The 17,276-nt window shown below is 43.3% G+C and overlaps 1 protein-coding gene across 2 annotated transcripts; it reads right to left on the reverse strand.

Annotated features, from left to right (window-relative positions):
• Window positions 1-1,453: 1,453 nt before the first annotated feature.
• Window positions 1,454-16,667, reverse strand: STRA8 (stimulated by retinoic acid 8). Of its 2 annotated transcripts, XM_056342031.1 has the most exons (7): window positions 14,373-16,667; window positions 12,819-12,906; window positions 12,265-12,417; window positions 8,852-9,134; window positions 7,520-7,596; window positions 5,730-5,841; window positions 1,454-2,321 (listed from the first exon to the last, which is right to left on the reverse strand). In XM_056342031.1, exons 1-7 carry the CDS (start codon window positions 14,377-14,379, stop codon window positions 2,247-2,249), a joined length of 795 nt encoding a protein of 264 aa, XP_056198006.1. In that variant the 5' UTR covers window positions 14,380-16,667; the 3' UTR covers window positions 1,454-2,246. The 2 variants fall into 2 exon arrangements, with proteins under 2 accessions (XP_056198006.1, XP_056198005.1); XM_056342030.1 differs by having other exon boundaries at window positions 1,454-5,841.
• Window positions 16,668-17,276: the final 609 nt, after the last annotated feature.

A 17,276-nucleotide genomic window follows, 5' to 3' on the forward strand; every position in this document is an offset into this window, starting at 1 on the left:
CAGACCAACCACTGAGTGCTGCACAATGTGGTACCCGTGTAAGCACAGTACCAATATGCTCAGGAATTAAGGCTGCTTCCCTGCCAAGGCAGAGCAGACTTCATGCACGCCAGGGCAGAACAGCTACTGTCTGTGTAGCTTTGGCTCTGCAGGAGAGGAAACTGCCTTCCCACGTTACACACAGGCCCACACTCTTGTAAACTATGATCATGCGACAGGAGGAACCAGAGTAATGTGTTCTTTATCTTCTCCTTAATGTTGCAACACCTCCCACAAAGCCTGCTACCATTTGGAGGACTTAGTCTTTTCACATTACCTGAACACACCTGCTGTTTCACATTAATGTTCAGGCCAGTCTTAACCTAAAATTCTCCTGGTGAAGCATCAGAAACTCTCATGTGTGATGATCAAGGGAACGCATCTACATGGTGTGTGGTGTCCATTTAAAACTGCCTCCTGTGGTAGGTGGGAGGCTGAAAGTCATTTGGAAATGAATTATGCTATGTTTAACTTCTGTCCTGAACTGGCCCTCAAAAGGGCAGGAATGAAATATGCCAATAAAAGGTTGTTAAGCCTTGAACATTATCTATTCACATGGCTGTCCTATGGCACATACCAGTATTGCCAAGTTTGACCTCAGCTGATGTGGTTATTGAGATGGATGTGGTGAAAGAATCATTAATGTAACAAACCTGACCAAAAGTTGTGTGGCAAATGGAACTGAAGATGAGAGAAATCTTTCTACAGCTAAAAGCTTGTGGGAAAAGTATTCTCAATACTGAGAAAAACTAACCTATTTCCCCCCAAAACTACAAAAAGAAAACACAGGCAGAACACTTAATGTAAATGCTTATTACTGTAGGTATATATATGTCTCTTGTACTAGCTAAAGGAGAGGATGATTTGACCTTGGAACCCCTCAGAAGTCTGTACCTGTATTTCAGCCAGCAGGTGTCCCAAAATCCAGACTGCCCAGGAGATGCACGTGCTTGGCATTTTGGAATGAGAGGAAAAGGAGGAGGAGGAAGGAGAGCCAGCATTGCTTATAGCCTGTATGCATGAAGCACATTAGAAAGGCAAGGCTGCACACTGGAGAACTCAGAGGGGCTCTTAAACCCAAAGAGGATCTGCAATTAGGAGCCCCCACTTCCAAACACAGCAGCCTAGCAAACATTCACCTGGGAGCACTACTACAGCCTCACCTGCAGGGACGGAAGGTGCTCTGGAGGAATTACTCTCCTCTTGTGCTTCAGTGGTAGGCTCCACATGTGTTTGCTTGAATACGGCTGCATGTATCATGCTCTTATGCACCAAGGCATTGGCCCAGCCCTCTTGGATTCAGCCTAAAAGCCTGTCTGCTGAAGGCCAATGGATAGTGGAGTATGCCAGCTTTAGTTTAAATTTTAAAATTAAACTTTTTAGCTTTTCTGTTTGTGATGGCTGTTAGCACAACCTCAGCATAACCACTGTCAGAACACAGTTTGTCCAAGTCTGTAGAGAGCCTTTAATGATAGCTCAGAGATGGGAAAGACTTTATTCATCTTCACAGCACTTTTAATTCCAAGACACTATCTGAACAGTACTCATTAAAGAGTGAGATGTGGTGGAAGAGCACAAGTCTGATCACTCAGCTTTTTACATTTCGCAAAAGTAAATAGTCCAAAGTGTATTATTGTGCCTGCACTTCTCTGGGTGATTTGGGAGTGGGTGGCCGCTGCTGCTGTCCCCATAGAGAAATGGAACAGCCTCATCTCACTCTCTGTAAGGAAATCCCTCTTCCCTTGTCAGCCCAAGCTGTAAAACAGCACTGGAAAAGTAATCACTGCCAGAGTGCAGGGCAATGATCTTTGCAGGTTGCAGTTTGAGACCTGCATCCTATAGGGGCATGCAGGCCATCACTGATGTGACCTCTCTGCAGCTCTTCCACAGCTTATGCTAGGCAAGGTCACAACTGTACGTGCCTCAGTTTACTTGTGAAGTGAGGTTAAACATTAAAAAGCAACAGACAAAAGTACTTACTAAGATTTTATAAATATCTAAACCATGGAACTTTAAAGGTATAAATAACTGATACATCAAGAAGCACCGATGAGGGAATAGGAAGTCAACGGAACAGTAACAAACCACTTTAACACAGTGTCTTCACACTCTGTTCAGAGACGTGCTTCACTGAAAGAAGTGCAGTCTCTTCACATGCTGGTGTACCTGGCAATGCTTGGCAAAACACTAGCAAACAGAGATACTGTTTAGAAATCTTCATCATCAAAGGTCTCAGTGCACCTCAGCATCACAGTCTCATAATCAAACTGAAGATCTTCTTCCTGAAAGGCCCCCCAAAGTCAAGCAGGATTAAAAACCACAGGAGTTGATTGTGTTTCAAATATACAGCGCGTTAGTCAAGTGCCGACATGCATCAGTTATTGCACCATGAGCCCGCCTTTCTCTCTGAATCAGCAACCAGCACTTGTCAAGTGCCTGAGATGCCTGATGAATGGCTCAAATTTTCAACCAATTTTTTTTCTAAAATCACAGGGCTCCTACCCTATGTCTATTTACATCATTTAGACAGCTGTTACTGACTGTGGTAGCAAGTGGGTCACATAACAGGCTTTGAAGATAGGAGAGCTTCCTTGAGCCCTTAACTTCTGACTTCAGGCTTTGCTGCTCTTTTAGCAACAGAAGACCATTTCCTTCTCTTTCGCCGGCTTACAGAGAATAAATGGCTCTTGAGAAATCAAACTAGATGAAAGTGTTCATGCCTACAGTCAATCTACTCCACCTTCTGCATTGATGCAAGATGCTTTACGGCAAGGCTGCTCTTAAAAATAGGTGCTGTTTAAAAAATGTATGGCTTAAGGAGCAATAAATCCCACTTGCTTGTCAAGTGACTCATCTAAAATCCATAATTTTAAAAGAAATTACGCCTTTGAAAATGCAAAGGTGCTCAGTGCTGCTTAGAAAAAACCCCACTGACTTTCACTTAGATATTGTAAAACCTTTGGACCTCAATCTAAATTAATTCTTTACTGCCTTTGCTGCTAAGAATCTTTTATGATGTGACCTTAAGACAACAGCTCTTAAAAAATTACAAGATTGCTTAATTAATCTCATGCTCAGAGAAATTTCTCTACCATGTACCATGGAAGCATGCTCCTGTTTTCATTTTTAGGTCACTGACCTTTCCGGAGCCCTCCCTTTCCTTGTCTAATGGATCTCCTCCCTCCTCTTGTGTGCGACTTTCTCAAGCATTTTATACTACCGGGATCCATGCCCTTGGCAGCCTTGATGGCCAGGGCAGCGGCTCAAAAGGAGCTGCACTCAGTGCATCTGTGACTATGAAATGGTGAACATGCACAATCCAACAATAGTACTTCCTACCTGGACAGTTAACCAGAAATGGCATAACACAGCACTAGCCTGTAATGACCAGCAATGAACCCTGCCGCCTTATCAGCTCTGCAGATGAAAGAAAAGAAGACCATAGGCTGCCTTTCATATTTCTGTTGGGAGCACATCGCATGCCTCACCTTGGTACTGCACCTGCTACTCACCTCTGTATCTTCTAGAAGGTGTGTGCACAGTGCACCAGGACATCACTTTATCTTTGGGATAACTTATCCCAGCACTGCCCAGACTCCCGGGCCAGTGTAACACTGGCGCAGATACCACATCAAGGGAAGGGGAACAGGCTGCAGCGGTTCAGTCACACCCATAAGGTAAGCAGGAAGGGCTCCTTTCCCGGTCAAGTCCAGAAGTCTCTAAGGCTCCGAGTAGCCCAATTTCTAGGGTAAGGTATGTAGCCTATACTGAACTCCCTGCTGCTGCCTGAGTTGGTGTGTTTCAAGCTAGCTGGAATGTCTCCTATCCCTGCTCTGCAACCACTTCCATAACTGCCTCAATCTGTTTGCTTTGAGATGGAGCTGAATTTCTGCGCTCAAACCAAAAAAAATCTAGTCAGTCGTATTTTTTTGTGTGTCTCTTGGCAGGACTCTCTAGATGTGCTGTACTGCAGTTATCTAAACCAAAACAGATTGTGACCTTCACATTATCAGTACTCTCTAAGCTGCGTGATTTCTGCTCAAACTTCCTTTTTATTGTCTTATCACAGACAACTCAAAAGTTCCTGCATAAAAGAAATGCACACAGCCTTTTATTTCCTTTTGGATCCACGGAGCTCACTCAACTGCCAGTTTGCGGTACTTCAGCTTCTTTTGCTGCCTGTCTTCCCATCACTCCCATTCTCCTAGTCTTATTTCAAATGTCCCTCTTTAAAGCTTGAAAGAGACACTACCTCTTCTCTTATCACCTCACCTGGGAGCTGTGAGATGGACTTGGGCTCATATATAACAATGCAGCAGCAGGACAAAATGGGACCACCTAATGCTGCCAGGCATGACATCCACAAAAGAAATTTTAAACCGGGAAATACCATATCTTGCCTAAAGCTTTTCCTTCTTTTCTAGTTCACAGTCATTTACATAAGCACAGGAAGAGCTCTGTCCTTACACAGAACATAGCTATTCACAGACCAAAGGGCTGTGTAGATCAGTGCCTGCTCTCTGACAATAGCCAGGAGTGGCTATTTAGACAAAAAGTGCAAGAACTGTGCATGCAGTGTGCTCTGCTCCACAATATATGCTCCCTCATTATGGCAAACTGTGCTGTGAGGACCTTCTAAGCTGGAAATTGTATCTGGACCTTCAGATTTAATAACTGCCAATGGATTGATGCTCCAGGAGTTAAATTTGGTAATTTGCACATGCAACTATTTTTTAATATGTTGTTTGTTCATTTCACTGAGTGCTTTCGAGTCCTTCTGGTATTAGACACAATGAATAACCATTCTGTGTACCAAATCCACATCATTTAGGATCAAAATTCTCTCATGGTATTCCTCAGACTTTTTTTGCAGAAGAGTCCTACTCTAGTAGCTCCTCTTTAATGCCTTTTGCTGCACGGGCTGCCACTCCTCTGCACCTTCTCTAGTGCTACTCTCTCCCTGAGATGGGGGAAACCAAATGGCATGCAGCAGCCACTGTGTGGTAGATTCAGTGTGCAACACTAGTTTCTGCTTTGTTTGCTGTCCCAATTACCCCTCATCACAAACACAAGCATGCTCTGGCTGAGGGATATCTCCCTTTCAGTCCTCCACTCTCTGAGCCACCTCCTTGGCAGGAGGGCAAGAAGAGGAGGAATAATACTGCAAACACAATGACTTCTGGCTTAGTGAACCTGCAACAGCAAGCTGAGGTTAAGGGGCAGCTCAGCAGCTGTTTATCAGCTCCTTCAAGAACACAAATATCCTACTCCTACGGCTTGCCAGCGGAGGGCTCAGGGTAGGGAACCTGGCACCCAGACAAGCAGAAGGTGGTCCTACTGAGCTCAGAATGAAGCAGCTGGGGGTTAATGGAGAACTGCGAAGTGAGCTTCGCCTGTTCAGATGAGATCACTCAAGCTTTTCCACAAGGAACTTTCATGCAGACAACAACAACAACAAAAGTTCCCCATGTCATTTGCCATTTTGAATAATACTCTGAGCAATAATAACTCCTCACAATGACACAATCCTAGTGACCTTTTGGAATGACACATCTGAAGTGATGAAACCAGAGTTCTTATTTGTAATGATTCTGGACAAGATGATCAGAAGCACAGAAAACAGAAATCCCTTTCTGACGATGACAGAAAGACATTGATCCTTCTGTAAGGAATTCTTTAGCAAAGCTTACCTGGAAAAACTGTGTATTAGCAAAGAAGAGGCTTTTTAGGAAGTCAGTGATCTGCAGACAGAGTCTGTGGTGATTCTCTGGATTTTCAGAAGCGCAGCTTGGAAATGCTGAACTGAAAATGGAACCAGATACTATATTTAAATTCCTGTTCCCTTGTTTTTCCTCCTACTTACTTCCTCACCTACACATTTTACCTATAAGTTTAAAAAGATTCACATTGTCTTCAAGATGATTCTGATATTAAAGAAAATAACCAAGGAAAACAAGGAGGAGTGGAGGTGGATATATTGATGAGATATTGTCTAACAAATGCAAGGAAGATACGTAAGAACAGAGAACAGCAATAAAAGAAACCAGTATCACAACAAAGAGATCCACTGACACGTGACAACTACAGTAACACTGTTGTGGGGAAAAGTATATATCTATTTTAACAGAGAGAAACAATGGTTATTTGGTAGTGTATTTTGTAGGGTTGTTCAGAGAAACAGCCTCAACTTCTTTTATAAAGTTTTTGAGTGAATGCAGTAACATGTGGCCACGAAATGACATATTAGCTATCACTGGCAGGTTTGTAGTCGGGTAACAGGTAACTGGCAAAAAGCTAAGATAATCATTCTAGACCTCACCTCTATGTTCTCCCTGGGATTTTAAAAAGTTCTGTCATCACGCCTTTGCCCAGAATTACAAAGCACAGAGTGATAAGGAAGGAAGGGAACAGGATAAATGTTGACTACTGAAATACTAATCCAATTTGGGATCTAAAATAGATCGCAATACATTGCAGTATTAAGGAATACTTTCTTATTTTAAAAGTAAACAGCAATTTTGACCTAATAAATGTTATTTAATAGATATGTATTTGCTAAGCTTTATGTATTTAAATATATTCTGATCAACAGTCAAAACAACCTTATTTCCATTCATTCTGTTCTGGAAGTACAAGGTGGAATGGTGGTGAAAGACAAAGAGATTCACACTGAAGAACTCTCTAAATATTGAAAAATAAGTAGAAACTGGGATTAAAAAGAACAGGTTAAAAACACTATTTACAAAGAGAAACAATCCTAACGAAGACTAAGTAGCAAGAATGCATAAAAGATGTGACTTTCCTCTTGAGGAAAGCAACCCTTTTCTTTCTTTGGTCTACTGGGACAAATCAAAGGCAGTGCCAGCTTTGTATCTGACATGTTCTCTTTTAGGTAATTCACTTGACCTGCAGAGGAAAGAGATGTTATTATTTAATAGGTCTGGTGTTTCTTGGATGTTACTGTTCAGGTCAATCACATTTTAGTTTGATCACCTCCTTGTGATTAAATTGGGGTACTAAAAACGGTAAGGGAGTCAATGTTCAAAAATTACAATTTTTTTCTCATTAAATGAGAGTACAGTTTATGATTAGCTGACTTATCTGAGGAATGCCTTGTGGTCCTCAGAGACCTGGTAAGTGAGAGAGAGAAAAGGAAAACTTCACAAATATTGTAATTTGAAAAGATGGAAAGCTATGTAGAGTGCTAAAAGAAGAATTCGAGTTATCCTGAAGTGATGGGGTGCTCTTAATAAGTGATTCTTACTCATTCTGCCATAAATGCCTATTAATCATTTCACTTTTGCATCTTAAGAGGGTATTATTGTGAGCAAAATTGCTGGAAGTTGCTGTTCTAACCATTTACTAAAAATTAGGCACAAAAAAGAAAGCTAGGCTATTGCCTTACTCCACAGAAAACTTGTCATGGAGTACTGACTATTAACTTACTCTGTCTAGCAAAAGGGGTAAGTTTATAACTTACCTCTGGCTAGATGTTCCTTGAGTCTCACTTCTGTCAAGGAAATCAGCAGCAACATCAAATGCATCTTCAAACATTACCTATCAGAGAAAACACTTCAGATGTCAACATATCCAGCCACCTAAGAGTTTTACCTATCACCTTTAATAATGAAGTCTTACAAAGCATGATACTCTTTCTTTCCATTTAACGGGTATATTTACATATAGAGTAAACCAAAAGGGTTCTATGGAGAAAGGAATAATACAGAATAACTGTATTTCATGACTAGGAACAAGGTTATTCCATTCCCTTAGGCCTATGCTTCAACCTGTAGGAATTACTTAACATTACATCTCCCAGAAAATCACTAAAAAACATTATTTATATCAATGTTTTAGAGACTAGACTGCTGCTGCTTATGGCTGGAGATCTCAGCTGTACCAGCCGGTCTCCCCAAATCTGATTCCAGTGTGTGACCTGGCTTACAAAGGAGTTCAGATGCTCCCTGTGACAGACCAATAAGCTTATTTGTTCACCCCACCATAATGCAGTTCACACATCTTCTGTGCCAGAAAAGTACTGTGCATGCAACATCCCCATGACATTTATTAAGGAGGCCAGCAACATGAGTTGTGTCCTGTGACTCAAAAAGAACTTGTCAATGCATTTTACTTACCTATTAAAGTTGGACATCTGTCCCTCCCTTGCAGCTAGTAAAATTACATACATGTCTTTGAGCAGCTAGTTGCTTATGTGCTCCAGGAACAGTTTACAAAGAGCTGGCTGTTATTTTGTCTCTTTTTAACAAATGCCCTGGTCTACTCAGTCACTGACTTTGTGGCTCTGCCAAGGTGCGTGGCACTGGCATTTATTAGCCCTGTACAGAAACTGGTCTACAAATACTTGCTACCAAGTGCTTTGATGAAAATAAAACACCCAACCCAAAACACAGCAGGCCTTGGCAAACTGGGTATTCCTTCTGTATTTAGATCATCGGCGCTCCTTGGAGAGTTTGCAGAGCACCATAACCGTATAATTCTTGTTCTCGCTCCCTCCCCCTGGAGCAAGTTAGAGCAAATTTAACTGTTACTTAGCACAGAAACTCTACAGGTCAGTGGAGACTAGCAGGATTACTACCACTGACTCCAACAGCTTGCTGTGTATCTTACCAAGACAGAATTTGGTGCAGATATTTACTCAGAGGCTGCTTATTGTTTCCACTTATGCATTCAAGTGGTCTTAGGAAAGCACAATTACAACTACTGTATGTTTCCAATTAAAAGTTTCAGAGCCAATTAGCATCTGAAGGTTTGGAGTTTCAGAAGCACAGGACCCGCTGTACCGAGCACTTACTTCCTCTGGTGTGGAGACTGATGAACCACTGGCTTCCTCGCTGTTACCTCGGCTGTCCCTCACACTACTTTCAGTGCATGCAGGCTCTTGACAAGCAGCTTTAGGATCCATGAGGAAATCTCTCTGGCTACAATACCGCAGGATGCTGTCTCTCCTTTCTTCAGAAAGCTCTTGCCAGAGGTGGGAAATAGTCATGGAGACCTCAGGAAGAGGCACTTCCTCAGTGCAAACAACTCCATGCTCTATCAGCAGGTCCACCGTGTGCTTATAAAAATACAGGTATCTGTAACGAAAGAAAAGGGAGCATCTCTTAAGCACAGGCTATGAGGCAGCCATCTATTGTAAATCAGTAGGAGACTGGGGAGTAGCCGTGATTCATAACTACTTCACTGACTCCCCCCTCTAAGACTTCACACAATTACTGAAGGTTGCCCAACACTGTCTGAAGATTTTAGCAGCTCTGTTCCGCCAAGATTTTAGCTTCAAAAGGCAGGCTCCAGCCACAGCCTCAGCAGGACTGCCTCACAACAGAACCTCGAGGCACTGCAGGCTGTACCTGTTGCACAGGCAAACCTCATTCTGGTATTTAATAAATTTTGAGTTACTTGCCTTTATATCCTGAGGCTTTGACACTGCAAGCCACTTTTTATACTTTTACTGGCATTGCTCTACACTTGGTTGAGGTCATATCCTGACGTATCAGGTACTATACATGCAGATAGAAAAAGACTACCCCAGGCCTGGACACTAACTTAAACAAGCATGGGAGCTACATTTCCTCTATCTCACATCAAAGGAAATGCATCCCTAAGACTGACTTCTATGCAGTCTGTAGTGAAACTGGTAATGGGACATAACTGTTGTAATTTCAACCCAGTGACTAAATCTCAGAACAATCCCATTTCTTCTGTCAGTCCTGTGTGCCACAGTGAACCAGGGATAATAACGTCTACTTTGGAAAGCAGCACTGAAGGTTATTTTTTGTTAATTAAATGCTTAAAGTTTCTCAGATGAAAATAACAAGATCAAAAGAGTACAAGCCACGCGTTCTATAAACAGCAGTCATTGTTACTAAGTTTGGGCTCAAAATGATTCCTTGGAAGATGTCCCAAATAAGCACATTTCCTGATTAACTGAACCGTACTGCATGAGAAAGTAACTCAAAAGAGTTCAGTCGTTTGGGTTTGTTTTTTTTTTAAAAATACTTGTTCCAGCAAATCAATATTGAAAATCTTAAGATAATTCTGCACACAAGCATAAACATGTTTGAACTCCAGTTTCCACACTCTATTATTTTCCACCATTTCTGGAGAAAAAGTACCAGAAGGGGAATAAGAGTTCTCATGTAAGTTATTGTGCTTACTAAGGATTCTGGATATCCAGCTCCAAACAAAAGATCTGGAGATTCTCAAACAGAAGAATATGAATCACCATTAGATTGCTTTGCTAAAGAAATTAAGCTTGAAAATGACTCAAGTATTTCCTTCCCAACTGGAAGAAGACAACCACATTTTGCATTGGACGGAGTACTGTGCAGTCCTACCAATACAGCTCCTGCTGCTGCACATGGGAGAAAAAAAAAGTCAGCTGAATCTCAAAGCATTTCTGATGCTGCCAAAATAATGAGTAGACAATCACCAAAGAAAAGGCTGTCATTTTTTCTGCTGAAGAGTCCCTATTGTTTTATGCCTGTTATAAAAGGTAATTTTTTGGAGAAGGATTAGCTACGAACCAAATGCAGTCTGCCAGGACTGGAAGACTGTAAGGATAAGCGCCAGAGCCCACACAGTACAGGCTCTGGTCTACTTTGTTAGTGAAGAAGGGGAAAGTCAGGTGTTTACAGCTATGTCCTGCAGTCTATGATGAAGTAGAGCATACTTTCCCCAGAAAATCTTGATTCAGCAGATTTCAAGGTCTTGTAAACGGTATCTTTATTACAGAGACCTCAGATTCTCAGAGGAGCAAAAGCAGGAACAGTAGCAGGAGGCTGGTGCCATCTGCTGACACAGCTGCAATCCCGTTTTGATGAAAACCTCAATAGTCCAAGGGAATTTTATAAATAAGTACCAGTTCAAAGCAAAAGAGAGCAAGGAACTGTGGAAGTTTTTGTTTATGGCAGTGACGCTGTGGAAGAGGTTGCCAGCTGCAGCTTTGGATTCTCCTGTACTGCGTATTCTTTACTCTGGGACGGTCAGGGCAAAATTGACTCTGCTTGAGGGTACAGGATAGATTAGACATCTATCTGTTTCTCAAATCTTCACAATTAAATGATCATTCATCCTTTGGAAAAGGAATCATGACTTCTAAGTAGCTCCTAGTTCTGTCTGACAGCAAGGGAAAGAATGCGATGAATAATGTACTCAGTCTTAAGATATAAGTAACTTTGAAAAAACCCAGTAATCTTACCATTACAACCCCAAACTAAAATACATGGACCACTGACATGAGAAAAGTGGTCTTTGTTTTTTAAGTCCTGCAACAGGCACTTAGGAGCTGATCCTAAAGGGGGTTTACAGACTTGCACCCACCAGCTGTAACTGTAACACACACCTAAGTGTTTAGGTTCCCCTGCTCGTCCCTGTGTTGCAGACATTTTGAGGAGTGCTTTCTGACATCTTCCAGGCCACCACTACTCTGCAGCCCACAAGCCAAGAACTGCATGATCTCCCCTGGTTGCATCCAGCCTTACCCTTCTCTGATCCCCCAAAAAGCACTCCAAGCTGCCAGGAGCTAAGGGTCTATTTCTGGAAGGGGCAACAGCATTCAAGCTCCTCATAACAATGCCATTAGAGGCAGGACAAACATCACTGTGGGGGAAAGTACCTGCCTACCTCTGGTTCCTGCACCTCCCCAGAACACAAACAGCTGGAATCAAAAATTTCATCTGGTGCAGCAATTCCTACATTCCTAAAATCTAGCCCCATTGCAGGGATACAACTTGATAGTGGTACTGACAGCAAAACACACAGGGACATGCACTTGCATAAACCATTCTGGATGAATAACCTCCAATTCCATCTGAACTTGTCTGTTAAACCACTACTGTTAGCAGGTATGCTGCATCTTACTCTGCAGGCCACATGAACAATGGTAAAACATGGCCACACAGGGACTGACACACTTGAAATACATTTTTTTCTCTTTCTTGAGGATGGATGGAAAATTCTCAGGGATTTTCCAGGGTCTGGAGAGCTGGGGGCTGTTATGATGCTTGGGAGACCATTCACATGCAAGTTGCAGGTAAAAGACATGTGAGGTGCTCAGGTTCATCACCAGCAGGGCTAAAGTTGCTGGCACAAGGCTTCTGCAAGGCTGAGGCAGGCTCCAGCAGGGCTGTAGGAATGGCAGCGACTGGATGCACGATGTTAATATAAACAAGTCAAAAAACTGAAGGCAATGTGGTGTGTACCTACCGTTCAAAGTCCACCAGATCTGAGGATGAAGTGTCTGAAGACTGGATCAATTCTGGCTTCCCATCCTCTTCCAGTGTTTTTTTTTCACATTCTTGAATCAAACACCAGGTAGTAGAGTCATTCTCACTCACAGCTTCCGAGGCTGATGCAGTGCTGGAAAGAACACACAGGAAAAAAAGCCACACGAACAACTTCTTAACTGGATTAATAAGGCCCTTGTCATGGCCACTCCAGAGTCCAGGGCCATTCTTCCCAAGCCAGCTTTCTCCTCCTCCTTTTGCTTTGCAGGTGAATGAGAAGCCCTTGGTGCAGATCAGCTACATAGAAGGGAAAGGAAATACAAGCACTGACTGGAAATGAGACCAGCAACATGCTTAGAGTGTTTGTGTACTGTACAGGATCACAGGGGTCCAGGAGAATTCTCTTCATCTTTTCCCCACAATGAAAGGCTTCTGCTTGGAAATTCAGTAACAATGACAAAGAGGTTCAGAGATGCTGGGATGGAAGCAAGTGCAAAGTATTATCATCTTTACTTGACTGGCGTAAGCCCTTACCTATGATTGCTGAAGTGCCTCTTGACATATTGCTCCCTGACTTCCTCCAAGCTGGACAGGTTCCCATCCTCCAGACTGAAGGACTCTGCTGTCAGCAGAAAGGTTACTGTCACATCAGTGACACTTTTGGCTTCCCTCCCACCCTCAGCCCCAATCAAACAAAATAAATTCAACATCTGGTTCTTCACAAGCCAGAGCTTTTCATTATACAAAAATGATGTAAAAGGAGAAATGTCTGCCTCTCCTGCAATGTAGCTAGCATTACTGGGAGTTTATTATCATTGAGGAACTTAAAATTAATGCCTTCTTCCTAACGTTGGTCTGACAGAAATGATGGTGATATTAATAAAATAACCAGCAAATCAAACTCCAGGCAAGCACTAGTCAATACGGTATTTTGTGACTGCCATATAACAAGCAAATTGCATTTAACACCCCCCCCCCCGACAACCAACACGTGATTCACAAGCAGTATGAACTGTACATATATGCAAGTAAACACAAGGGGAAATTAACCTCCATGTTCTCCTCACCCAGCCTCACTGCTTGTGATCCCTTCAATTTTGCTCTCTCAAACTATTTCTTCTACCTATGACTGACTTTTATGGGTTATTCAAGGATGTGGGTTCAGAGGAGATTGCTCACGTTAAGCAATGGGACTTCTAACTGATGCAAATTATTGAAGGTGCAAGTTGCAAGAATAGCAGGGTTTTTTCTACCTGACAGTAACTTGGACACTTGAAGGGACACAAAAATACATCCAAAGTCTGTACCCCATCAGCCCCCAGTACTAATTGCTGCCACTGCAGGCAGCGGCCAGCATCAGTAAACAAGATGGCACATTGGCAAGGCATGCCTCAACTGCTGACAGCACATGCTACACTGCAGTGACGCATGGTGCCACAGGTGGTAACAGAAGAGTGTATGAAGACGACCCACCAAGCTGAAAGAAAACAAAGCCACAGCAGCTCTCTACCCGTTTCTATCAGAGTAAATTCTTAACTAGAGGCTTCCATTTCCTGTACTAGGAAATCCTCAGCAGCTTCTCTGTTCTCCTTTATCTGACACCAGAGCCTGCAGTTTAAGCTCTGGCTGTGCTTGACTTGCAATCCTGGGTGCTCATGACAGCTGTCTTTCACACTACACTACATTGCTGAGGCCGGGAGGAGCACACATGCTCCTGCAGCCTCTCAGTGGGAGCCCAAGCATGCAGCCTGGCGACCCACACCAGCCTCACACCTGCTGAGGGTGAACTGGCAGCAGGGTGACAATGCCATTCTGCCTGACCATGGGATGGCAGGAATTACCAGTTTCCTTCCTTCACCTTGGCAGGGGAGGGGGTAGGAACAACTCAGAGTCAGAGGGGGATTTCTGAGGTGCAGTGCTTAGTAGGTCAGTAAGACTTTTTGCTACCCCTTGCTTACTGTTACAACTAAAGTCACAGTCAGCTCTAACGCTTTAATTTGCTCAGCTAGGTAGCTAAATGTCTCTTTAACAAATAAATAAACAAACAAATCCAGGCACTCTGTCCAAAGCAAATACTTGCATAGTTACCTTTCATCTCCAGCAAAGAACCCAAGGTTTGCTCCAACTTCTGGATAGATTTCTTAGCCTTACGCAAAACCTGATACTAAACACAAGAAAAAATCAGAACTGATTGCTCTCTGCTCTGACTAGATCAATGTTTTAACATGCCTTGGTTGTTTTCTTCACTTTTCCTTCATTTTGATATTCAGTTATCTTGATGTCCCTGCGAAAACAACTGTATTGTTTCACCAGATACCCTCATTAATATGAAAAGGGGCAAGAACTAATACCAGAGCAAACTTCAATGCAGAATATAAATATTTAGGTATGTATTATGCAACACATACACATAACACCTGGTCACATAGATACTTGCTACTTAACTGTGATCTTCTTTCATCAGCAAACAGTCTTGTTTGGATTGTTCTTTTCTTGGAGCATGTCCAGAAATACCATGCAGTGAAGTCTTGTTGGACGTCTACCAACTTTAGGCATAAGACTTTACTAATAATTTCCCATGAGAACTTTGCTAGGAGAAGCCTTTGCCATATTCTGCTCTCAGCTACACTGATAGTTACTGGAGTAACTTCAGTGCTGAACATCATTCCTTCATCATTTATAGCAAGCATAACTGAGAACAAATGGCCAATGCATTTAAACATATACACCTCAAAAATATTTCAATATATATGTGATTGGTGAGACCATCCCAATCACCTTTGACAGGATGTCTACCTTTCAGCGTTGTCACACTGGGTATTTTAGCCAGACACTAAGAACTAGGATTACAAGTGAACTTTCCTATTTAGGCTCTTGAAGATACTCAACTTCTTTTGACCTTCAAAAGTCACACAAGGGGCACATGATACTATTAAAAAGCAATTTTAAGAGTTGGTATGTGATGATAGTCCCCCTAGTCCAGACAAAACAAGTATCTGTTTAGTCTTGGCTTCTGAGCTCATGGTGACTTCAGCTTAACTTGCATTTTTGTTCAGAACATGGCAAACTGAACTCCTACTTCAATCTGTAGGAGAGATAAGGGGTTCAGCAGGCACAAGCGCCAGATAGCAGTTTTACATGTTCAGAGTCTTAAAGCCCTTTACAAGGACAACTCCTGTCCTAAACAATCACCACGCTCTCCATTTTACAAACTGGAAAACTGTAAGTAACCAATCTAACTAAATGAATCAGTGGCAGAGTTGAGGATAAAAGTACTCCTCATGCTTATTCCTCTGCTTTGAGCATGGTGGTATCAATCTTTTCAGTAGTATTTTGGGTTCATTTCATCTTTATAAACGATAAAATAGTCTCTTAGTTTAGCAGAGATCAATAAACAGCATTGATGGGGTTTTTTTCCAGACTTATTTTTTCAGTGTCTTGAGGACAGAGTGCACCTCATAAGGCTGAATGAATTACTCCCTCCCCTTTAACTGTTTCTGTCCCTAAACTCACCACTCTGATTTCATAGCAAAATGGTGTGAAATCAAGATAACTTCATCACGGGATCCTTTGCTTTGTTTCCAAAACACTACAAAGAAGCTGCAAAGCTATAAAGAAGCTGCAAAAACCCCTTAAGAAAAGCACATCTAAGGCACATGAACAACCCATGACCCAGAGACTATGAAGTGAACAATTTGCTTATGCTGAACTGGCAGCTTTAAAGTAAAAGAGATCCAGGAAAGCTTCACACAGTGAAATCACACTCACACACACTGGCACCCATAAAGATACAGTGGTCATATTAATAAACCTGGCTAAATTTAAACACACCCAGGTATAACAGCGACGCATAGAGAAATAGTCGCTGCTCCGCACCTTTGAGGCAGAGTTGTGTGATTGGGATAGAACAGCTTCCCGCAAGTCGCTGAAAAGTCTTCCCAGCCTAGCACGGTGGCGTGCCTGTGACAAGCGCCGCTTTGCCACGTAGGATTCTACCTCTTGCAGGTGTGTCAGGGGACTGGGACTTACTCTCGCACGTGTCTTCCTACAGGCTCCAGCTGTCTCCATCAAAAGCTGCAACACTTTATATGGACTAAATATATAAATAAAGAAAAAAAAATCTTACAGCCTGTGTAGTGGACAGACAAAAAAAGGCAAGTTCAGGGTGACTGACAAAAGCACTCCAGCTCATTTTTCTGTAGGAAATCCTGGAGTCTGAAATCTTCTCTTTGCCTGAGGGATGCCATCTGTAAGTACTGACTAAAACCTAATCTACCACTAACGATAAACTGCACTGCAAGAAACACAGCCAAACCTCCCACCTCCTGCACCCTTCCCTGCAATGGTTTGATGCTCCATTTCCATGGGGTACCCAGGGTTCCGCTTCAGAAAGTGCTGAGACTCCTCAGCTTCCACCGATGTTACTAAAAGATTTATTCACAGCATTGGAATTTTTCTTCCAATTAAACTGTGACAGCGGAGCAGGCAACACCACCGGACATACACATACACAAAAGGGCCAGGCCCACGCCCAGCCGAGCCTGCTGCAGCCACCCCACCGGCCTGACCAAGTCCAAGGCACCCGCCGCACGACGGACCGACGCCCCCTGCCCCAGTACCGACCGCCAGCGCGGCACAGAGGACGCCTGGCCCTGCTGTCTCTTCTGCTGCCGGGAGCGGAAAGGCCGGCTCGAGGCTGACCGTGGCTGCTCACACCGGACACCTCTGGGGATCGACCGATCGCCCGATCGACCTCACCCCGCCCGGCCCGAGCCCGAGCCCGAGCCCGAGCCCGAGCACACGCCCGCGCCCGCGCCCGCACCCGCCCCTTCCATGGCCGCCGCCGCGCTTCTGCCCGCCTGCGCTCAGCAACAAGAGCCGCACGTGGCGGAGAGCCAATCGGAACGCCTCCAGTGCCCGGCGGCGGCCAATAAGGAGGCGGGAAAAACGCGGGCAGCGGACGCCGGCGGGGAGGGTAGCAACGAAGAGGCG

Source organism: Falco biarmicus, chromosome 5 (assembly GCF_023638135.1).
Source record: "Falco biarmicus isolate bFalBia1 chromosome 5, bFalBia1.pri, whole genome shotgun sequence".
Classification (NCBI taxonomy): domain Eukaryota; kingdom Metazoa; phylum Chordata; class Aves; order Falconiformes; family Falconidae; genus Falco; species Falco biarmicus.

Bases quoted from the DNA above. Each gene is read 5' to 3' on its own strand.
- STRA8 (XM_056342030.1), bottom strand. The intron at 9,135-12,264 runs GTAGGTACACAC...CTTTCGTTACAG, and splicing joins GATCTGGTGGACTTTGAACG to ATACCTGTATTTTTATAAGC. The intron at 5,842-7,519 runs GTAAGTTATAAA...TTCCATTTTCAG, and splicing joins CAAGGAACATCTAGCCAGAG to TTCAGCATTTCCAAGCTGCG.